At 48.8% G+C, this 24,754-nt stretch overlaps 1 protein-coding gene across 2 annotated transcripts in view; it reads right to left on the bottom strand.

The window, feature by feature from the left end:
- Positions 1–23,120, bottom strand: part of LRIG1 (leucine rich repeats and immunoglobulin like domains 1) — a 90,566-nt gene extending 67,446 nt beyond the window's left edge. Inside the window, exon 1 of one of the 2 annotated variants that reach the window (XM_062630274.1) lies at positions 22,927–23,120. In XM_062630274.1, coding sequence (XP_062486258.1) covers positions 22,927–23,081 — 155 coding nt within the window. In that variant the 5' untranslated portion in view covers positions 23,082–23,120. Of the gene's footprint in view, positions 1–2,618; positions 2,822–22,926 lie in introns of those variants that run through there. The other variant, XM_062630275.1, reaches the window with a different exon arrangement.
- Positions 23,121–24,754: the final 1,634 nt, after the last annotated feature.

Below are 24,754 nucleotides of genomic sequence, written 5' to 3' on the forward strand. Positions count from 1 at the left end.
GGTGTTATCAGCGCTGTTCCCAGGCTGAAAGTCAAAATCACAGCACTGCACCAGCTGCTAAGAAGGAGAAAAACAACTGCTACTGCTGAACCCAGGACAAGGTCTCTAAAGAGCAAAGCAAAGGTGAATCAGACAATCAATGAGGCTAGGCTTGCTCCTGCTCCCTACACTCCTTGTTGGGGCACTTGAGCTGAGCTCAAACCCTGCATTAGCATCACTCAGGCACTAAAGCTGAGCAAACGTTTCGCCTTCAGATCAGGAAGGTATTTTTTCCATCTACTTCAAAGGGATGTACTTCACTGGATGGATGCCTTGATTTATTATTCAGTGAACTCCCTCAGATTTGTGCAATTTCTCAGCTAAAAGCACAGCTAATTCAAAGGAGAGTGGACGTTATTAAAGTTGAATCAAAGAACAAACTTTTTCTATAGATTTTTATCCTTTCTAAATTGTACAGGGATGAGAAGGGGAACATTCCTCTGTTCTTTTGCTGTAAGAAGCAATTAAGAATTCGCTCTCTTACAAAACTGTTGGATTCAGAGGTATTTGGATAAGCCCATTCCTTCTTTTAACTATTACTGGAGTACTGCTCGGCTCTGCATCTGAGATCAGATCTTCTGTTGTAACTGTCTTAGTTTGTACCCACTAGCTGTGTACATGCCAGTGGATGTTCTAGCACCAGCTTCAAGCACAGGGCAGCCCTTCACCTGAACAATGGCTGCATGAACAACAAATTCTGCAGAGGAATGCGAAAAGGCAGACAGATCCTTCCCTCTTGCTTCAAGCCCATTTCAGACATAACCCAACGTAGATGCCACTTTAAAATCATCTGATGGCCTCTTAAAGGAAGTCCCATAATGAAACTCCATGTGGGTGGCCACCCAGCTGTACTGATCATAGAAAAAGGTAACACTACAGTCAGGCCAGGAACAGAAACACCCCATTCACTCTTTCGACTGGTCCTCATAAGCTCACAGGCCCTGTGCCAAAGAGCTCACTACTCACACTGAGTCTCCCATGGGGAAAAAAATCACCTTGGCTCTTCACCAGCACCCAACACCTTGCACTCCAAAAGGTGGTTATCTCAAAAATGTAAGTGCACAAGTTGCTCCCAAGGTTTGTTATTGTATGGGGAGGGCTACAAGTGTGCTCATGGCTTGGAGAATTCTAACTGTGACCTTTGGGGAGTAGATAAATTAACTTCTGTGAAGAGAATAAGGAGAAATGTCACCATTACAAGGCAATCAGGAAAAAGAGAACTCTTAGGGCTCATGGAAAGCAACAACGGCAGTGTTCACGGCCAGACTGGACAGCGTTTTGGGGGACATGGTCTAGCGTGGGCATCCTTGCCCAGGGAAGGGGGGTTGAAACCAGATGTTCTTAAGGTCCTTTCTAAACCAAACCGTTCTATGATTCTAAGAGAAGACAGCAATGGAAAAAGAAGTGCAGCACTTCAGGCACCAAAGATGAAGTCCTGAGCTGAACCACGATGGAGAACCCAAGACACCGCACAAGTGGGGTCAGGGGAGAGATTAAAGAGGACAAGTCCAAGGACACCAGAGGGTAAGAGCATATCATATGCTTGAAAAAACACAGAAAAGAAACACCCATGCATATCCCTACCACACGTGTGAAGCCACAAAGAGGAGATATTTTCTCTCCTCCGGGGAGATCACAACTTGGCTGTTGGCTGCAGTCTTCTCAGTCCTTCCTAACACCAGGCACTGTCAGAAGCAGGACCCTGTGTCAGAGAAGCCACCAACCCATAGCAGTGTGGGAGCACATGCTATTGTACTCTCTATTCCAAGCCTGCCTTGGCTACAGCCACATTAAACAACACATTTTCCTCAATTTGTCACAGTAAGCGAGGTATGAAATAAAAACATTCTCAATCTTCCAAACACACAAACTCCCCCCCAAAGCCTTCTGCAAACCAATGAAAACCATGTAAAAATAAATTGTAGTGCATTTTATAGGGGAAAATAACTGTGCCGCAACTGGAAACACATAATCTAGCTTTTCTCTAACAGAGCCTACAGGAAATGGCCCTGCAAAAGTTAACCAAGTGATACTGAACTTTCTCCAGAGTGTTGTATAGGAAATAACACTGCAGAAACGACAGCTTGATTTAACCTTCTGTCCAGACTGTGCTACAAAGCCATACTACAGAGGTATCTGGCTGATGCTAACAACCCTCTGGTGCATTCTCTAGAGCTGCAGCAGAGAAAGCAGGTTATCTCACACATGCTCAGCAAAGCACCCTCACCACGGCACATAGCCCAGGCAGCCAGCTGCTGATGGAAAATAACATTTTACAGTTTTCCCTTTCTCTGGCTGGCAGTTGGGGTTTATGCAGGGATTTAAGAATGTGAAAAGGCAAGGGCTGTCCTGTGGCGCAAAGAGTAGGCACATGCATCCCTTGCATTCAGACCAAGGTGTCCTATCTCTAACAAATGGACGGATGCTCCGACACCTCAACGTGATACCACAGTATTTCTGGGTGAAACCCCCTCTAGCATCACATTTCTCAGCTCCACTCACTGAGCTTCTTCCCCTTTACTCACCACCTCCACCACTGCAAGAGGGGCTGCTTCATGCACCAGTGAAGGATCACTTACTCCAAAGGCATCTCAGGAACAACACGTCTGCCAAGAAATCTGGTGTCAATATTTGCCTGGAGCTCTTCAATCACAATTACACATGCTGAACCAGGCTACCCTCCATCCTTTCTTCCCTGCTGTCCACATGCTCTGGTGTGGAGAAGGTAGTGTTACAAAGGCCTGAAACAAGTCAGGTTTTCAGCCTTCATTTCTTTTAGTCACGAAGGAGGTGGCTTACATATATATTATATATATACATCTATTCTATCTAGTGAATCCCCAGTATCTCAGTCTTTGCTTTTAATAAAACACACTGTATGGGAAAGGAAAAGGTAAAGAAATCAAGGTTTTCCCACATTCCCACAAAGCTTGGGTTCCTATGTAATTGCTTAAACAAGGACAAGCTTCAAGAGCTTCATCAAGTTAACCAGTGGGAAACCACTTGGGGGGGGGGGATTTTCACAGCAAATTTGACCCTACAACCACCACTGCAAGGCACAAAACTCCCACAAACACAGGGGCAAGAGCCAAAAGATCCATCTAGAGCAAGGACATAACCCTCTGTTCAGGAGGCTCACAATAAAACGCCATCATGGAATGACACTGATTTCAGTATACCAAATGGGCTGCTGGGAGGGCAGCCAATACCCAGCAATACTGCAGTGAGCCTCAGGAATTGGCCCCAAGCTTACATCAAGTCACGTGAATCCAATTGCATAAACTGTACCTTTTCCACAAACACCTTCTCTGGGATAAAGGTTCTCATTTTACTCCACGTAAAAACACTCTCCACAGGTTTATAAGCTTTAATTGCCATGCAAGCACATAAAAAGTGCTCAAATAAGTCTATTTAATGGTTACACATTAACTATCATACACCTCCAGGCTTGTGTTATCCACTTATTTGCTAGATCAATAAACTGCTTGTAAGCAAACTTTTTTAAAGTGTTGCTGCTGCTGCAAATGTTCCATTCCTGTTTAGCAGTAACTTCATGGAATTAATTGGAAACTCCTACCTATATGTGAAGTTTTCTGCTAGGGAAAAAGCAAGCTGCTTTTCAGCACAAAGAATCAAACCCATGTATTCAATATTTGGACACTGGCCCACAAGGTAATGCAAAAGAAGTGCAACTCTGGGCTGGGAAGGACTGGGGTGAAGAATTATGTGTGCATGTGCATGCCTACAGAGACAGAGCTGCTCTAAACCCAAGGAGATAAGGTCTTTAGGAAGTGCTGTAAGCCTGGACAGCCAGGAACAGGGAAGCTGTTTGCATGAGGATGACAAACAGCATTAGCAAGAGGTTTTAGGGAAGTATACACTCAAAATACTCTTACTGGCAATTAAAGTGAAGTGCATCGTCCTCTGTAAAACCACTCCTTTGCCATTCATCTGCAGTCCTACATTCACCCCATGGCACCGAGACAGGCCCGTGGCACAGGAGGTAAGGAGGTGGCTGCCTGCATGTGGGCAACAGCAATGGATGGGGCAGCATCACATAAAACCTTGCCACAAGGCACCTTTGTCTGTTAAACAAGCCACTCAAGAACAGCTCTGCCAGGCTGCTCACAAAAGCAGGATGTCTGCAATGCTCCGTGGAGGAGGGTAGGAAGCATTTTACCACTGTCCTAAAAGGGGCATCAGCAACCTGGTGCAGCTCGACTGCTCTCTTATAGCAAGAGCACATTAAATACCTGCTCAGTTTCACCTGGGGCATTTACAGATGCCATCAGCCCCACGGACACATGCCGTTGGCAGCAGGGGCAGGAGGCTGAGTCCTGCACCCCCTGCCTCCTGCGGCATGAGGGAGAGGATGAGCAAGACTGAGCCAAGCAGCCTGAGAGTGATTAAGTGTTGATCAAATCCAACTACTCCTTCCATAAAGTCTCTGGTACGCCCAACCAGCTTCAACAGTCTCTGCGTTTTGCTGTGAAATCCCTGTGATATTTATGACAAGTCTGCAAGCAGCTGCTTTGACACTTTTTGGTTTCCTCCTTAACAGAAATGCAGAGCCTAAAGCTTCAGAGATGCACTCTGACAACCCAGTGTGCTTCTCTGAGCACTCTCAGTGTGTGCAAAGGTGTGTGCATCCTTTTAAAGACGGGTAACAGCACTGCTTTCTCCCTAACCACCTCCCCTTTCCCCATGGCAAAAACACATCCCTTCTCCCACACTGGCCATTCTCTTCCCAGCCCATCCGCAGACCCACTTCCATGGAGGGCAGACAGACAGCAAGCAGTTCGCACCTCCCCACCATAAACCTGCCCAAAGCAATTACCGGCCCTGCTCCAGCTGGGAACACATTGCTGCCTGGTTTATGGCAGCGGAGCCCCAAGGGCAGCAGGCCCCAGGTATGCACTGAGAGAAGCTAAAACCCCATGACAGCAAAGGAAACTCCAAGGCAGGGGGGCTCTCACTGCCTGCCCACCCCCTGTGCCCATTAAGAAAACTAATCCCCATCGTAAAAGCCGGAGCACAGGCTGTATTTCAGGCTAAATAATAATGGGAGGCCTCTATAAATAAGGAATCACTATTCAGAGGGAGGGGGGATTCTAAAAGGTTATTTAGATTAAAAACAAGCTGCACAAACAAATAAACCTTGCTGCTTCCCACCCACCCCCCCACCCCGAGCCACCGCAGCCCCACAACACTGCCTGTTTTGCACGTGTTATCTGCAGGCTGCAGGCTAGGCGATTACCCAGCCACGCTGTTTCACAATCTGCTATCTCCAAACACTGCGCTACACCTACACGTCAGGGATTAAACAAACATTTCCTCCTCCTCCTTCTTCAGGGTTTTCCTCCCCAGGTCTACAGCTCAGCTCCAAAGTCCAGCTGGGCAGCAGGCATGGGGCTGAGGTGTAACTGTGGGCTTAGAGGGCTCGGCGCGCTCCTCATCACCGCCAAGAGCACCCATGGGATGGCTGGTGGTCATGACAGGGCACACCAACCCCGTAGCACTAGGATAAGCAAGGGGAAAGATGGGGATGCAAGATCCACTGCAGCTTTCCATGAAAAACAGCCCAGACAGCAGGAGAGGGGTTCTGTGAAACCCCAAGCATCCCTTCCACTGCTCCACTAAGTACACCAAATCTCTCACTTTATCATGAAGAAATGGGGGGAAACTCATTTGTAGCCTTGCTCCCAAGGAAGACAAGGCTCCAAACATACATCATCCCAACAGTCTAAAACTGGGATGAGATCAAGGAGCAGGAAGGGTGAGCAAGCTCCCCTTCCCAGGGGCAGGCAAGTGGCCAGGGGCCAACACACAGCACCTGCCCTTGGCCGGGATGGCCTGCACCCATTGCTTTGGTACACAGGCAGCCCACGTGCCCCCAAAATATAACAAGGACAGCTGAGGTGGGGAAGGAAGGTGACACTAAAACACAGTGCAGAGATAACAGGAACACTCTGCACAAGTCAATTAAAGCCTCTGTCAGCCCTGGAGACAGAAATCCTCAGGAAATCAGATTCCATTTGCCTGTTTCCACACTGATTACTGGTGATTATGTGTAACTGCAGCAGGAAAAGGTGATGAAAAGTCTTTTCAATCTGCCATATTACCAAACAGGTTTATGTCACAAATTTGGGGGTGATCTGCCTTAGAAAACACTGGAATAGCAGGAACCAGCAAAGTGAGAGCATGAGATAAACCAAGGGGCTGAACATTGGAGAACCAAGTCAGGGTGGCTGAATTTGTGTGGTTGCTGCTATTTAATGGCAATACCTCGTTAAAATTTGGGATAAAGGAAGCTTTTGTTAAGGACCTGCTCTTTCCCTCCCTCCCATACCTTCCCTCAGGGCTTGGAGATCACATAAAACACACATCCCCAAGCTCCTCAAGGGAGTTTTTTTCCCCAGCAAAGCCAAGGCTGACAAGACTTGACATTCCTGAGATGTTTAAATGGGGGGAGAGAGGGAGAAACAACAACATTTCTTTCCAAACCCACTTTCTGCGTTGGAGACAAGCAAAAATTGGGCTGGGGCCAATTAAAAAGATCATTTGCGAGATCATCTTCAATACTCCCAATGTTCCTGATGGAAAACTCCTAGGCTGCAACGTGGACACAAGCCCCCACACTGAATACTGCACATTCCTGGAGGGAGCTGTGGAGCATAAAGACATAATCGAGGCGATTGACACCACCGTGATTGCTGGTCTGTGCCCGAGTGCCCCATGGGGATATGCCACTACTGGCGTTCACCCGCTGCAGGTCTTGGACTCTTCAGAACCAGCCTCCCCTTCCAAGCAGGCAGGGAGCCTTTAAACACATCCCAGGGACTTGGTAATGAGCTTGGAATTAAGAAGCCTGGATAATGAAGAGGTAAGAGCCAAGATATCCAATTTCTGCCAAATACCAGGAAAAACACCCCGCTATCAGTAGCCATTAATTCATGTGCAGCCCATTTTGTAGCTTTTTCCAGGCTGGGTTTCACTTGCCCAATGCTGCCAGACAAAACTGGGCAAGGAGGAGGAGGGTACAGACAAGAGCACTACAGCTTGCAATAAAACCCACTGAAGGCAATACAAACCAGATGCGGACAGTAACTCCATGTGCTCCAAGAGGCATTACAGCTTTATATGCCAGGCACAGCACTTGGGAGCAAACACACTTGAGATCAGGGAACATTTCAACAGGTGCAGAAGAGGGTTAATGGGAACCCACTGAGCTCTACCAGCCAATTATTCTTTTTTGGTTTATTAACACAGAAATTTGGGCAAAGAGGACACCACAGCGCTCCACTTGTGCAATAAACTCCTTTCACCAACATCACTTCACACTTTCTAGAGTGCAAAGTTCACGCAGATATTGCTGGCTTTCTCACTCACTGCTTTTTGGCACTGTCCTGCCTGCTTGGCTGTTCATTAATATGCAATCAGTACATTAAAGGCTTGGTTCCACAGTCCCAGCTAGGCTGTAACAGCCTTTTCCAGCCACTGCTGTCTTGCGGAGCACAGAAGTGCAAATGTGTTTAGGTGCTCTCAAATACTCAAAAGCAGCCCCAAACCCTATATTCCTACCAACTGGGTTTTACAAAACAAGGAATTATCACTATCAATGGAAATAGTGCCTAGAGAAAAACTTGGAAGTTATAGTGAATTTACTCTCATTATGCCTTACTCCTTTGTGCACCAGTTATACCACGAAGTTTTTGCACAGTTACATACTGACTAATAGCCACACAGCAAAGACTACCCAAATGCACTGGGAATGAGAATGTTTCCACTATTTCTATTTGTATGATGGCTCATGGGATGCTGTGAAGTCTCCCCCCACAGAAAACCCAGCTACCCTCTAATCTTCCAGATCTGAGCAGGAAGCAGCACAGCTCCGCCTCATTTACCGTCACCACAGTTGCATGGAAAACCATGCCACCACAGATCAAAATCTGCTGCCCTGCTTTCCAAACTGGCACAGGAAAACTTATCCCAGCCTCACTTAATACATTATGAAATCCTGTCTTATTTTTCTTCCCTGGGAGACTAAACATCGGCAGCTAGTTCAATATAAAACTAAGTACATGCTCAAAACACAGAGCAAACAGTTTAATTGTAAGGAGTACTAAAAAAACCCACTCCAGTTGTTTCAGGTCATTTTAAGCCAGAGTAATAAGCTCTGTCTCAATTTTTCAAGGATTGCTTATGATGGAGATGAGCCCAACTGGAAAATCAAAATCAAGAATCCCTGAACTCTGAAGGAAGGTTTATCTGAGTTTGGGTCCGTGTCTATGCAGAATGCAGCACAGCCAAATAACATTTTTCCATTACATTCAATCACTATTACGTTGTGTTCTCCCCTCTACAAGCAACAAGGTCACATCAGATTTTCTCCAGGAGGCCCCAGTCCCATAAATTGTTAAAGATCTGGATTTACATTTGTGGGATTACAGGAGATGAGCCAAATGTGCACATGCTGGAGGGAGAGGGGACAACGCAGCACTTGAGAACTGGAGAGTATTTTTCATTTATAAATAGTTTACATTTTTTGGATCCAGTGGCAGACAACCCGCTCAGTCTGTACTGCAACCAAAGACATATCATGTGCGAGCACTAACCACAGGGTAACAGAGAGAATAAACAACAGACAGGCAGCCATATGCAAAGAGGCTAGTGCTTTTGGTAGGGCAGGCAGATTAAAAGGAAAAGAAACACCAAATTCAGCAACCCTCATGCAGCTGAAGGACCTACTACATTTGAGAGGGACCTGTTTTCCCAAGCTAGGCTACAGAAGTAATCTCCATAGGGAAGCCAGCTCCCTGCTCTCAGCTGTGGCAGTGGTTTTAGCATCTCTCTGACCACAGCCACAGCACTAACAGAGACCAACTCAGGTACCTGCAGCAAGGAGGGACAGTGATGTCCAGATGATCATACATACATAGCACAGAGAATGGGGTGGCATCTGAGTCCCAGGACAACGCCGTGGGTTAATGTGCACAGCAGCAGTTCAAATTCTGATGCAGGACAGACCTGATGCACTCTTCTAAATTATATATAGGCAATAACTACAAGAAACAGGAATCAGAAACACACTCTGCATCCTGCAACCATGTACCATGTCTTCACACCCCATGAGATTACATTTGCAAACAGTTTTTACCCAGCATCAAGCAGGTGTTGATCTAGCTGAGGATGTCTCTGCTCATTGCAGGAGGGGTGGATGAGATTACCTTTGAAGGCCCCTCCCAACCCAACCCATGCTATGATTCTAAGTGCCTAAAGTCTGCTGGGCTCTTTCAGAAGCCTACAGCCTCATAGACTTCACCAAGAGAACCAAATGAGCTGGATTACAAACCTCCTATATCAGCCTTTGCTTTCACACCAAATAAAGCTAAAATGAATGCTGACATCTACCTTATCGACGCCTTTACATCAAACAATATCCTATATCCCACAGAAAAGACATGTCTTAAAAGGAAGTGAGACAACCCTGTGCTCGCCAAGCAGAGAAACCTGGACTTAGAGCATCTCTATGGAGATCAGCCTGCCAAGAACAATTTGATGTGTTTTATTACCACAAGGAATTCCACAAGTATGCTGGTAACTTCAGAGCCTCAGAGTGGGTTCCTAGGTAGGAAAAAGAGAATCTTTAACACACACTTTCTGGGTTTTGCAAACATTTACCAGATGGAAGAGAATTCACAGACATTTCATCTGCTGTGACAAGTGTGTAGACACTGAATCTAGCAGAAGAGGCTGAGCACCCATCTCTGCCATGAGTGAAAGCCAATGGCCAGATACGCCTGGCTGAACAAAGGCTTGGTTTCAATTATATTTCGGATTCCTCTAACAATAACTGCGTGGCATCTGGCACCAACACATCTGAGCCTTTGAAGTGGTTCTTGACTTCAACAGGGAAAAGGGGGAGGGTAAAAAAGGGAATCAATCAGCAATTGTGGTCTGAGTCAAACCTCTTCTCAGAGGAGAAAATGTTCATACCACAAACCCCCAGCACACCAGAAGTGTGCTAGCAAAAACAGAACACCCAACATAAACCCCATATTGGGGTCAAACTAGCAATGGATCTGCACTTTCACCTTCAAAAACAAGGTTATGAGATACATGGGTCAATGGTCCCAGACTCAAGAGCCTTCCTGCCTCTCAACACCTCCCCATGACTGCCTTGGGTGGTGTGACACTCCACATCCCCTTCCCGGTCACTCGTGCCTATAATAAAATGCTCACGGGAAGAGATATCCAATGCCTAAACCCTAACCCAGCAACAGTTAAACCAGAACAGGAAGGCAGCGAGCAACCCTTGCCCTCACATTACCCATTCAAAGTGCCACTGCTGGCTACCCACCCCCAGGGAAGACAGCACATTCACTTCCATATTTCTGGGCAAAGGCAGCAGCTCCCACTGAGCTCTTCCACAAAAACTCATCATAAATAGATATTTGGAACATTTACAACAGACCAGAACAGCAACACATGGGTGCTGTGGGGTGTAAACTATGGGGTGATGGTGACCACAAGACTTAACCACCTCTGGATGTGCCCAGGAGAGCATCCCCAGGATGCTTAAGCAGGTACGCAAGCTGCCATACACCCCTGCTTCACTTTCACTTAAGTCCACCTTTAGATGTCTAAGCCCCTTTTCAGCTCTAACCTTAAACGACATCGCAAGGATCACCAGGGAAGTCAGTGCAACAAACCTCAAAGTGCATATCTTCTTTATCTGGTTTGCCCACATGAGCACAGCTGTGGTTCAACAGCAACAAGGTGGCAGAGCTCACCAGTTCCCAAACCGAGGATGGTGGTTTTGATCAGAATGATGCTCATTTAAAGAGGGATAAAAATGCCTCATTCATTTCCCTGCCTCCCCCTTTCCTCCCCTCCAAGCTGTGCCCAAGTCCTACCAACTCTTTTTGATAGGCCAGGCAATTTCTGGAAGCATCTTCTGGCTCGAAACATTCCCAGAATTTCAAGAATCTGCTCCACAAATCTTGAGGCTGCTTTGTTCAGGAATGCTGACATGTGGGCAAAGGGAAACCAAAACCTTCCCTTGAATGCTGCACAGAGCTTTAAAGCCTGCCCAAGAAGAAGAATGCAAGAGTCAAAAACCCTGACGGAAGTGTGGGTTTTCTGCTGCATTTCAAGCATCGCCCCAACACGCTCTTCCAGCACGGGAAAGCGGCTGTGCCAGGACAGCCTGCGTGCCTAGCGCGGCTGATGGCCTCCATGTGCTCCCCTCAAAGCAGGGCTGGAGTTAAGAATGAATAAATAAAACAGACTTTCAGATCAAGTTTTCTTGGCCTTCACAGAGATGATCACACTGTGAATAAAAGCTCTGGGCTCAGAGTCGCTTCTCCCCAGACAGGATCCACCCACTTCCCAATGCCTCCCCATCCACAAGAACCAAAGGGCAAGCATGCTCTTGGTCTTCTGCTTGCACAGCTCCCAGGACAATACTTGAAACAGACACTGCATGCCACAAAACTGAGAAAACTAGACCTCTAGCTTACCATAAAGCCTAATACTTACCTTAGGTGAGACAGATCTTCGCTGCTGTACTTACAGGACCATTTTCAAGCCAAGGAACCCTCCCCAGACCAGCAATCTGCCAGTGCCTTCCAAAGTAAGGCCCAGCTCCTGCTGTGACACCACTGGCCACATATCAGCTTGTCATTTATTCCTGCCCTGAACCCCATTGAGGCCCAACAGACATCATGACATGAGGGCTGGAGGAATGCTTTTGACTGCTGACTGCAAGACACCAGCATCACAGCATTGCCCAATGCAGAATGAGGGTGGAAAGCAACCACTGCAGCAGGCTGGGCATGGGTCAAACAGATGCATGCTGCCCCTAAAACACCATCAAATATGACAAACACTCCCAAAGGGAATATGGTTGGTTTACATGGGCTTGAAAACACGCAGTGGAGGTGCCAGAGAACACTGAAGAGCCAGCACAGGGAGAAGTGCCGGAGAGCTCCTTCCTGGCTTGTCCTCCGCATTTGCTCCATGTAGACCCACACCTAAGCAGGCACCCTGGAACCCCTTATCCCACACCACCGAAGTGCCAGGAGAAGGAGCAGCTCTGCTCCTCAAAGACAGGCACAGCCAGGTGGCTCCAAAGCCATCCCAACAAGCCAGGAAGGATTCTGCATTTCAAACCTAAAAGCAGGAAAACCATCAAAAGGCATTTCAACTGTGACAGACCATAAACTCCCCGAAACATTTCAAAGCACGTTTTCAATCCACTCCCAATCCCACCCCAGTCCCGTGAGTGCTGCTGCTGTTATTGTCTATCACAGTAAGGAAACTGCTTTCCCAGGGGTTGGAATGTTTCCTGCCACCAGCTGCAAAGGGCACAGGGAGCCAAATGGAAGGGGATGAAGCAGCCCAAGGAGACAGTGGATCAAGGAGAGCTTTGAGGGATGATGCATCCTGCAACAGCAAGGCAGAGCCTTTTATAACTGGAGGTCAGAATTACTCAGGAAGCCATAGAGGAAGCAATTGGAAATTGTTGGACAGGGAAACTTCCCCATTCTATTTCCAAATGCGCAGGCCCGTAAGTCTGCACTGAATTCCTCCTCTTTTAGCCATGCCTCTCACGAACAAAGCAACATTAACTAGCACGCAGCCCCAAAAGTGTCCAGCTGCAACCTCCTCCTCCCCCAAAAGAGGTGGATTTGTGTTGTTTTGTTGTTTTGACTTTAAAGAAACAGTCTGGCAAGCCTAAGTGGCTTAATCACACACAGCGAGCCCCACGCTGGCATTACGACTTGCTCACGGGGTGCCTGAAAACCTCGCCTAGGAGCTGGCTCCAGCATCCGCAGCTGGACAGTGAAGCCAACAAAGTAAACAGCAGTAATGGGAGCCCAGCCAGCACCAGGGCTGCTGAAAGGGACCCAGACCTGAGGATGGGGTGGGCAAGGGGGTGTTGGAATAAACCTTCTGCAGTCTGAATGAGAGCCTGGGAGAGACAGAGGGATGCAGCACATCCATGTCCCTGCCAGCTGAAAGGACAGCTTGCCAGGCTCTTGTTAAGCAGACCACAAAGTGGTAGTACTTGAGACACAAGTGCTAGGAGCCATGAGAAAGAAGCGCTGTAGTAAACAGCTCAGGCTGTGATTTGGCATCTCCCAGGGATGCTGCCCAGCTGCATGGTTCTGCCTTCTCCCCACACTGCTATGAAGACTAGACACCACGAGCCCCTGGCAGCCATCCATGCCCTGCTCCAGTGCTGCCAGGGCGATGCAAGCACACAGGGCCACTGCTTCCCACCAGCTCAATGCCCATCAGGCCGCAAAGGCACCTTCTTCCTGGAAACTGCTCCAAGAGAGGAGCAGAGAGCCACCAAAACCAATCCCCAGTTTGCTGCTTTGGCCGAGACACTCTCCCCTACCACATGGGTGACACCACTTCATACATAAAGGACCATGCTGGTCCCCAAAGAGGCCAGGGTTTGGGTGCTGCCTCCACGGCACCTCCTGCTCACAGGAATGACACACAGGGTAACCCAGGACCAAACCCTCCACTCCTGCCTATGGATATTAACCAGTGACAGCACCATCCTAGTAAGACTCTAAACTATTCCTTCATCAACTTCCTGGTCCTGCACAGTGCTTGGCAGAGCTGTGTTTCACAACTGGGTCTCCATTATTCACTCTTCCTGCAGGGAAGGTTTAATAGCACTGCTCTCCCCCACGGAAATTCTTTGATGTCTCATATGGGATCAACTCACGCTGCTTCCCTTCCCTTGGTGGGCATACAGCCACTCTCCCCAGCCTGCTGCCTATGAATGTGGTAGGCATTTCAAATTGGAGTTCACTCCTTAAACTGAAGCTGGCCAACAGCATCAAAAGCTCTGGGGGAGAAAACAGACACATGCACCATCAACATAGCCTCCTATCTCAGGAAACCTGGTAAAAAGCAGTACCTGTCTCAGAGACTATTAAACCAGGGAGGAGCAAAGCCAACCGCTGTTTTAAGTAGAATGTAAAAGCCAAACACACCCTGTCAGATCTGTACAGCTTTCTTGTCCAAGCAGATTAACTCAAAGGCCAGGATATGTCTCTGCTGATAAGGATGAAAACACAGCTCCTGGAAGGGGTTCAGCTCACCAAGAAGTCAAAACCCAAGCAACCTCACTTGGGGAGCTGGACTGAGCCCCATGGAGATAAACAGATGCATTTCCTAGAACTGCAGGAGCTGAAGTTTATCCTACTGTAAAAGGAAGAGCTCATTCATCTGCTCTTCTGAGCCATCATCCAAAGCCCTTAACTCCATCGATCTCAACAGCTTTTGGACGGTCACTGTCTCAATAACAAGGTTGGAAAGCAGGAAAGAGGATACATAAGAGGTTTACAACCAACTCTCACAAAAGCTTCCAAATCACACACTATATCTTATTTACTGATTTAATGCAGAATGTGTGCCCTACTCCAGGTGTTTGAAAGCCAGGAATTCTGACTTAGACTTGTTTAAGGGGGAAGAAAGGAGGAACAGAGTTGTTTATAAACTAACAGACAGGAACAGCACAAAAATATGCTTAGCAAAGGAAAAGTGGAAAGTATTATGACACCTTTCAAAATAAAACATCATATGGTTTGTTTAAATCTCCTGAAACAGAAGAAATTACCCCATTCTGCCAAAGCAAATGAAATACAACTGTGGACGTGACTCTGAGCCCCGGCTCAGGAGACAAGAGGTTTATGGCAAGTTACAGGGATAGACAGCATGGGATGCTCTCCTGGCTCACCAGAAAGGCCAGACCACCTCGTGTGAGCAGTACAGGCATTTCTGCACTGCCCATGCCATTGCCAGATGAAATAAGTGGGTATGAGAGAAGGGGAATGTCCAGGTGCCACACAGATGATCAAAAGACACCTCCTCACCCTCTGCAAATGACAGGGAGGACACTACTGGCATGGGCCATGCACATTCCCTGCCATACTCCCCATCCCCATATCCCCCCAGGGCTGCAAAGGAGGAAATCCCATGGCTCCATGCACCTTCCTGCTCCAACTCAAACCAACCTCCTGGTGCTGGGTAAAGAGCCAAATTCAGGTTATTTGCTCACAGGCTGGGCTGCTGCAGCAACAGCCCATGCTGCTGGAGGATATTTATTTAGGTCTGTGCTAAAGGAAGGCTTCTGGTGCCTTTTCACAGCTCAAGAACGGATGGACTGCAGCTGAACAAGATACAGCAGAAAGCAAGCAAAGGCTGCTGAGGGCTGCTCCCCAGGCAGCGGTGGTGCAGAGCTAGCTCCAGCCTCCCCCCGCATGCAGCAGAGGAAGGAGAGGCACCAATGTTTGGACAACTGGAACACATTTAGGGGGTGATTTTTCACAGGGCCTCCAGCCAGGCTGTTTCCTACAATAGCCATTTTATTACCCATGATAGAACACACAGACCAACAGCTCCCCCCATCCATGAGGTCTCCCACCACCTCACTTCTATGGGGATATCACCCACATGTCCCACCAACTGGGCACCTCCAGCATCGCATCCTTAACATGAGAAGAAGACAGTGCCCAGGAAACCTGCTATCTCCATCAGATTATCTCCCACTAAGCCCTGGACACATTCAGTTCAGCACCTTCAACCCCGGTACCCATCCGGATCAGTGATCAAACAGAACTAGCCAAGTGCCACGCACAACGCAAGCACCAGCCCGCTGGCCAGCCGGCAGTTCTGACAAGTATGTTTTAGATGATAGATAACATAAAAACCTGTGTTTATATTGGCACACAGCAGGCTAAAACAGGCTTTAAGTGCAGTTATAAAACAGCCCAGTCTACGCTGGCTAGGCAAAAGGTGTTTTGAACTCACGGGGCAGTAGCTGGAGGTTCATTAGTAGCTGGTGCTGGTAGATTCTCCAGGGAGCATAAGTATTCACAGCACTGAAAGACAATGGGGTGTCACCCTGGAACATGCCCACCCCAAAAGCACAGGCTTTGGGTAACCAGGGAGAGGCACATAGGTGGAGAGGATGAATCTATGTCCCTGTGCGTGGGGAAGCAGGAAACAGCACAGTCCCAACTTTGCACCTCTCAGTTCCTTCTTGCACCAGAGGGCTTGTCCTATCTTACTGCAGGGAGCAAGAAACCTGCCAGCTGGAGGAGGTGCTCCAGGAAAAAAGCATCTTAATTCAAGATTTCACAGCCAAATTATCACTGAACTCAGTGGATGCTTTCTAACCCAAAAGGATTAATCTAAAATCAGGTGCTTTCAATAGAAGGGCTCTGATACTTCTGCTGAAATCCATGCAAAGGCACCGTAAAACACAGAACTGCCACAAGCGCATATAACCATCCTGCCTGCACGTCCAGCACGGTTCACATTAAAAACTAGGCAGATGGCTCCAGTTTGAGACCCATCCTTCAATTCCTACTCAAACCAAAAATACAACCACGTAGAAGTGAGCCACGCTCCTGGAACTGGATGCCACACGTCATCAGGTCTTGATGTGATGCGAGGTGCTCCCAAAATAGCAGGGCCAGCTCCTAGACTTCTCCAAAATTATATGGTTGTGGCTTGAGAGACAACACGCTGAAAATATAATGAGAGAGCATAACCTACTACATGTGTTGTGGTCCTGCTCTGAAGCTGGAAGAGGCCAGGGTTGAAGGACTCCAGGACTTGGTTAACTATTAATGGATGACTCAGCTGTAACAGTAATGGGTATTTCGTGTTGTGCATTAGCACAACGGCATCCTGGTCCTTGACTTGGGCCCCCGTGCACAGCAGGGAGAAAACCCAGCTTTGTACCACATCACTTAATAGCTGGACACACCAGGAAACAGGTAAGAGGGTTTATTCACCCTCTGTTTCTTCCTGCAGCCTCACACTCTGCTCCTTCCTTCACAGGCCACTGACAACCAGCAAGGGACCTCAGGAGACCACCAGTGGGTGCCCAAGCTTGCACCAAACCACAATCCAGCCCAAGGGGCTGTGTTTATTCACTATTACTCAAAGCCATCCTTATGTTAATCCACCCCCCTCACCCTGAAGGAGGTGCTAATTCCTGCCCAGTCCTGGTCCTGCAGAACTGATGAACCTGGAGCCTGGATTCTCTGCAGATGGCTCTTCCCAGCAGCATTAGCCTAAATTATCTCTGCTCCATTCATCCACATGACCCCATCCAGCTCAGCATTGCAAAACAAGGGAGTCACACTGGGTGATTAGGTTAGCAGCACAAAATGATTATGTTAAAAGCTGATGAGCTGAGCTAACTCAATCTAAGGTGTCTCCAGGGGCAGCCAATGTGATCAATTAAAAGCCCTGTAGCCCTAACAGAGATCCTGGGCGCAGACAATACTGCCAGGGACAATACACAAGTTCTTATCAGAGCTGGCCACTGAGGAATGAAAGCCATCATCCCATTTCACAGCTACTCAAACTTCAAGACACAACTTTAATCCCTCTTCGGGGGATCAAAGCAATCAGAACCCAAAGGCAGGCACTGCTTAGGCATGGCCAGGTCCTCAGCAATTCCCAGCTGCTCTTTAGAGCCAGTGGGAGCTGTATTTACATGTATATTCATGAGCCCAGCGGGACCATGGAGTCAGGAGTTTCTCCATCACCTGGGGAGCACCTCAACGTGAAGCCACCCTGAACCCTTCCAGCACACTCTGTTATAGACGTATACAAAGGAGAATCCCTCTTGGAATTCCCTGCACCAGGAGGGGCTCAAACCAACTAAACCCCATCCCAAAGTGCTGCTGCATCTACCTAAATCCCCACTGGAGACAAGACTTCAGCACCAGTTTAAGCAGGGAAGTGAAATCTCACCCATGCTCAAGAAAGCATTTAAGTACCTCAAGTGCTTTATTGAAGCGCCTGGGCTCCCAAACAGATCAGTTTACCACCTCTAGCCTCTCAATGCCAGCAATCAACCTCACATTCACTCTTTAAACTCCAAGTAGGAACTCCTGCAAGGCTCAGCCACCCCAAGCCTCGCAGCCACACAACTGCAAAGCAGTTTGCACTGGCAAAGAAAAGAAATACTAAGCTGTATCTAACATAGAAATGGTTGATTTTCCTATAGAACAATTGATGGTGTGTTCGATTCCTGGGCTGCCTACTGAGATGCTAGTTCCCCTGCCCTGGGAATTTTCGCTCTCCTGCTCCTCCTCCCCCAGCTCCCAGACCATCCATTCTCCCCTTTTCAAACTGCACCCATTGTAAATGGCACTGAATATTAACACAGCCCATTGAGCACTTGCTTCTTTTGTATGGGACCCCTGCGTTTCAAATTGCAGTCACTGCAGAGAGGAAAAGCCTCGAAGTGATTAAATGCCATGAAGTTTCTCAAAAGAAGAGAAGAATATGCAGAGGCTGAGGGGGTCCTAGAACCTTTCACTTGAAGCCAGGAGCTTCTGCAAGAGCCAGAAAAGCTTCTTGGTAGGGACATTTTACCCCATTCAGGCTTCATTATGAATCTCGCATGTATTTCCAGTGCTAGTCTGATTGAGATAATTTCTGCCCCAGCTGTGGCTCAGTCAGGAATTAAGACGAGCAACTCAAGACAGCAATTGCAAAGGGCTTGCTGTTAACTGCTGTCCTCCAGTTTAAGCACTAATAAATATCACTGCATGCTGAGGGCAATCAGCAAATCCACAGACACATGCTCACATAGGAAGGGTGCAAGCACACGCATTTATCTGTGCTTAAGCAGCAGGCCTGCAGAGGCACTGCTTTGCAATGACAGGCTTTGCTGTTACCCCACCAGGGCCAGGCACACAGCAGATGGAGACCTTCCAAAGCAGCCCACTTCTGAGGACGATGCTCCAGGAAGCACCAAACCCAAGCGTATTACAAGCTGAGCAGGATTGCTTTCACAAGCCCCACCATCGCCCATCAACATCGGGCAGAAAACCTTCCCTGGACCACCACCCAGGAGGGAGCCGCTGCTTTACATTCCCTTTCCCCAGGAGGAGGACCAGCCACCTGCAGCCATCCCCATCGGGCTCTCCCAAGCCCCCCAGGCAGGCAGCACACGGTGAGGGCTCTGCAGCTGCATGAGCCCAGGGTGACGATTACTTAATCTTTGTTCCATTATTTCAGCAGGGCTGGAAGCAAGGCATGCAGGGGAGGAACTGCCAGCAGCATTCCCCCCTCCCAGCGCTGTCAGCAGGACCGTCCCCCCGCAGCCTGCTCTTCCAGCATCTGCAGAGGCACAGCAGTTACTCCACAGACAGAGCAACTATGTCCACCTCCATAGAGCACCATGCACGCAGGCAGTGGTACAGCAAGCTCTGCAGAGCCCCATTCCACCAAGCAAGCAAAGAAGCTACGCTTATGCGAGAACAGATCAGAGACCTGGCACACTAAAAGCCCAGTTCAGCAGGAAATTTAAGTTAACAGGCAACTTTGAACAGTTTCATTGCCTTTGACAAAATCTTTGTGTACGCTTGAGCACAGCAAGAATCTGTTCCCGACTCCTAGTTCAAATGTGCTTCCACGCTCTAAAACCACTGACAGGCACCCACAGGATTCTCAGAAGCATCCACTTTGCCCACTCTCTGCATACAACAGCAGCACCATATAATGGCCAATATTCACAGAACTGCTGCCTCGGGACAGCTTATCCATATAACCAAACCCCAGAGGATCCCCAGGAAACAAAAAGCAGTGCCCAGCCCTGTTCTACCCCAGGCACTGGAGGACTCTGCCTTGTTTCCAGACATGCCAGGCACACATTGATCCATAGGCAGAAGGGTCCATGCAACAGATGCCCAGTATCCCTGAAAATTCCCTCTAGTCATTTGGGTCAGAAACACACAGCACATGTTTAAAATTAACAACTTCTACTACTCCAGGATACACCAGCAATGAATCAGCTACCCAACTGCGCTTCCACAGCCCCAAAGCCTTCTCATCATTAAAGTCTGTACATAAAATACTATGGCTCCATCATTAAAAAGGAAGAAAAAACCCTCTCACATACACGATGCCTGGAAGAAATGCCTCTTCTATCACTCCTCAAAAATTAAGAGGCATGGAGAGACAGGGTGCAGGGGATGTCCCAATTCACCAACACTGCTGGATCCCTGCATGTGGCTTTTCCAGGCACAAAGTGTTTTGTACTTAAGCTCAGCTCTAAGGTTTACACCATGTATTACACACTAATGTAAAGACAAATTTCAGACAAACACAAAGCATCTCCAGCATCTTCAAAGTGAGATACTCCAAAGGAGTCCTGCACAGCAACTGCCCTGCAGAGCTGGATTCTCCCGGCATTCCCAGACGGACCAGGGACTTTTCACAGCAGGGTAAGGACAGTATGGGGCATGCTGGAGTTTTGCAACGTGCCCTACTTATACACGCTCAGCCAGCAAGTCCCACACACTTCAACTGGCACACAGTATTGAGCTGCCTAACATCTGTGCACACTGCATTAACTGTGAGCAACCACAGCACTCCAGCCCTTCTGTGCATCAGTTATGTCTTCTGCAAGCTAGGGAGAAGAATTACAACTGCAAGCTCTGCTGCCAATAGAGAAATAACAATAGTTTCCAAAGATCCCAATGCTTTTCCTCAGCACTCATAGTCCTGTTGACAAAATACACGGCTGTTCGGAGCCCTCCCCAAGGCACCCAGCCACATTTCTAACCCTACAAACAAAAGCTTTATCTCCAACACACTGAAAACTGACCCCAAGCACTGCTTCAGCTCTTCATTAGGAATAAGAGATAAACTGCTAAGAAGGGGTTTTTCAATAGCACTTTAATGAAGTTAAAGCACAGCTACTGAAATCAGGAATTATCTTGTCTCTTATTAGTGATCGAACATGCCCAAGCTTATCATCCCAGGGGGAGACACAGCCTGCCCAGAAGTGATGGGATAAGGGACATGCAGCCCAGACATCACCCATCTCACCCTTCTTTATGGCCATGGGACCTGCACCCGCAACCTGTGCTCCTCCATCAACCCAGGGCCACCACGAACCTTCATGTTTCCCTTCTGTTTCTTTAAAAGGGCATGTTGCACAGAGATAACTTTACTCCAGCACATGGTGCTTTTATAGAGGACATTAAACAACTCCTAAAACAATAGGTTAGCAATTCTCTGCACCAAAGTTTAGCATTTATGATCCTATCAAGCATGACAAACATGTTTCAACTTTGTGCCCCTAAACTGAAATAAGCAATTCAAGTGATTTTTAGCAATTAGAAACATTACTTTAAAAACGAAAGCATCTGCAATAGCTTAAATGCCTGCTTTTGCTTACTAGTTATGGAGAAGGAAAAACACCCTATTTTTACATTATCACCTATGAAAACTATCACAAATTGCCACTTTAACTAATATTTTGTTAGTTTAGAATTCAAAGTTACCAACCGTATTCTGTCCAAGTGGCTCAAGCTCAACACCCCACAGGTGCATAGCAGCAGATTCATACGTGCTATTACTTCACCAATAAAATTTAAACTGAACTCGCAACACTCAGAAATCTGTTCCATATGAAAGAGACACTCCTGGGTATTAGCACTCCCAAAAAACCCACACGAAGTAATGTCTTCAGGCTGGGCTATTAACGCATTTCTCTGCATGAACAGAGATACACAGTCCTATTTTAAGAGGTCCACGGGAATGCTGGAATTATGCTAAGGCTAAAAACTTGCTCCAAAATGTGCCCAAAGGCTGAAGGAAGGCTCCTTCAGAGCACACAGCAACAGGTGAATGGGATGAGTCAGGATTTTAACACCAGCCACACGTTCCTCTCAGTAGACACCTGATAATTTCATGTACAACAAGGCATTCCTGCAGCCAAAAGTGAATAGTACTGGGTGACAAACCTCTAATAATTTTTCTTAATAAGGAGCTGGATTATCTCCAGCAACACTTCAGTGACCGTTCTCTCTCTGGCAGAGCTGAAGAGTATCTATTACAACCGGGAGTTTTATGGATTCAATAATCTATAAATCTGTTCAGACAGCAGAAGGGCCCAGCAACAGAAGCACCAAAAAGTCGTTTTCCCATCTCCCTTTCTGGATCCCTATTTCCCCGAAGTTAGCTGTGAGTTGGACACTTACTTTTACAAGTTTATGAGCACACAGACACAGCCCTCCTGCACTGTCACTGTCGAATGAATTAAGCTGTCAAAGCTGAGCACACTTCCACCCCCCGATCTCCTGTGCTTCAAGCGCCTGATGCTGCGCTATGGATCCCAGGTCAGAGCAGTGGTCACACAACCGGAGCGTTACCCGATGCGCGTTAAGAGAAACGGCAACCGCGCTGTCCTGTACTGGGGCAGGTACCTGAACACTTTCAAACACGCTTCTAGGGAATAAAAGCACCGTACTAACCACCAGGTGCTGGGCTATAAGCTCAACTGCCATCCCGACATACGATACACCACAGGTTAATAACTTCCATAGACAAGTGCCAAGGGAATCACAGCTCCGATCGGAAAACAGCGCCGGGTTTTTCTTGAGACACCCAAAGCCTACAGCTGTTTCTGCTCACGGCCGCTGCCTCCCCGGCTCTCACACCTCACCAGCTGGGAGCTCCAGAGCAGGGAGAGCCGAGCGCTGCAGTCCGCGTTCGGGTGCCAAGCCGGGTGGTCGAGCAGTGACCAGCCGCTATCTCCGCTGACCGACAGATCAGCCTCCCTCCAGCTATTCCTCCTCCGCGACACCCAACAGAGGGGCCGGAGCGCAGAGCTGGGCCGAGAGCCCCGAGCACGGTACCGCCGGCCGCTCTGCCTCCATCCCCGCCGCCGTGGGACACCGGATCACGACATAAGTTTCGCACCTCCCAAACAGCAAATCTCAGCTTTGCGGCCGTTCTGTTCAGCCTTGCCTGTTTGTCTCCCAAGCTCTTCGGTGCTGCCCGAAGCCCCCATTCACCTCCCCGGTCCCCGCCGGTACTCACACGTGCCGCGGCCAGCGGGGCAGGTCCCGGGGCACGGCGGGCAGCGCCAGCCCCCCGCAGCTCAGCAGCTCCCCGCCGCAGGCGCAGCCCAGCAGCGAGCCCAGCAGCAGCAGCAGCGCCGCCGCCCCGCCGCCCGCCCGTGACGGCACCGCCATTTTGTATCCGGCACCGGAGAAGGTCCGAGGCGGGAGAAGGCGGCAGCAGCGGCCCCGGCGCGGAGCGCAGCGGTAACGCCGCGGGGCCCCGTAACCGCTCAGCGCCGTTCCGCCGCCCGCACCATCGCCTCGGCCGGCGGCGGCGTGGGGCGCTCACGGCACCGGCATCCACCCGCCGGCGAGCGGGCGGGCGGGCTCCGCCGGGCGGGTCGGGTCCGCGTCCCCGAAGCGCCTCCTCCTCCTTCACGCCGCACAGCTCCGGCCCCGCGGCCGCTGGAGCTCCGTGTCCTCGGTGCGCTCCCCGGGGCTGAGGGCCGCTGCCGCCGCGCCGCTCCCCCAGCGCTGCCGTGCCGCTGCCCGCCCCGCCGCTCCCTGCCCGGCCCGAGCGCCGCTCGCCGCGGACCCACGTTGGCGACACCGCAACATGTAGCCGCGCCGCCCCCTGCGCGCTCGCCCATTGGTTGGCAGGCGGCCTCCGGCGGGCCCGCGCCCGCTGCCATTGGTCAGAACCTGTCATCCCAGCTCTGCCGCGGGGAAAGCGATTTAAACCTCTCCCTCCTGCAGATGCAGATGACCTGCTGCAAGACGAGAGTACACCGCGATGTGCCCTTCTCCAGAACCCAAAGGTGTCCTCCCACACACCTGTCGCAGGAGTGGATTAATTATCCACGCGTGTTTCAGACTAAAGTGGTGAGATTTGCTGCCCAAACCTACTCCTGTTTTTGAAAGCCCAGCAAACAGCAGATGCAAGGAAGCAAGCAGTCCAGCACGGGTCGAAGCATGACTCATTAGATAGCTGCAGCAAGATCATTACGGGCAAAATTAATGTTAGAGCATTGATACACTCTAAAGACTGAATTTAGACCTTAGTGGACAGCATCCAACTGGCTTTGGTCAAGTTTGGATGTGGTCCACATAGCATTTAGGGAGGAAGCTCTTGGTGGGCTCAGTGAGGCGACAGCAGAGTTTAACCCCTAAGGCATCAGCCTAACTTTACACTGGGAATTATATGCAAAGAAGGGGTGTGATATTTTAGGGACAGAAAGACATACCACAGCCTGATCCTGCTTCAACTACCTTTGATTAGGTTTCTGTCCTTCTGCTGCAGTTCTCTCCCTGGTGCAGGGCCAGAGCAGTATTCCCTTTTGGTAACAGGATGGGACATTGCACCACAATGATCATGCTGCTCATCATCCAAGAATTGCGTATCTTCATAGAAAATTGCATGCACAAAGGGAATCACGCTCAGGTTTGTTTGGTGGTACGCAAGCTGCACAAACATACTGCCTCCTGAAAGGCAGCAAACCTGGGTTGGTGTCATCTGCAGAACAGGTCACACCAGCTGAATAGGAATCTGGGTCTGATGTTAAAAACATCAAAACTATGTCTTTAGTTCTTCCATGTCAGAAACACAAAGCACTTTCATGGAGCAGATTTCTCTTGCCCAGTAGGGCAAATAAAAAACTTTTGGTTCTTTCCTGGCGTTTCCCAATTTGACAACCGAACTTTTTAATTAATTTTAGTAATTAAACATATTTTAATTATTCTTGTGCCCCACGACCTCAAACCGCACTGATTTCATCTCACCCATTCAGTGGAGGACACTCGCCTTGCACCACACAATTGCCGTTACAGTGCCTATGCCCAAAGACCCTGCCCTGTGACAAGGGTGA

The sequence above is a fragment of the Pezoporus occidentalis genome, unplaced genomic scaffold, assembly GCF_034315485.1.
Source record: "Pezoporus occidentalis ecotype Australia unplaced genomic scaffold, CSIRO_AGI_Poc_V1 ctg35, whole genome shotgun sequence".
In the NCBI taxonomy this organism is placed as follows: domain Eukaryota; kingdom Metazoa; phylum Chordata; class Aves; order Psittaciformes; family Psittacidae; genus Pezoporus; species Pezoporus occidentalis.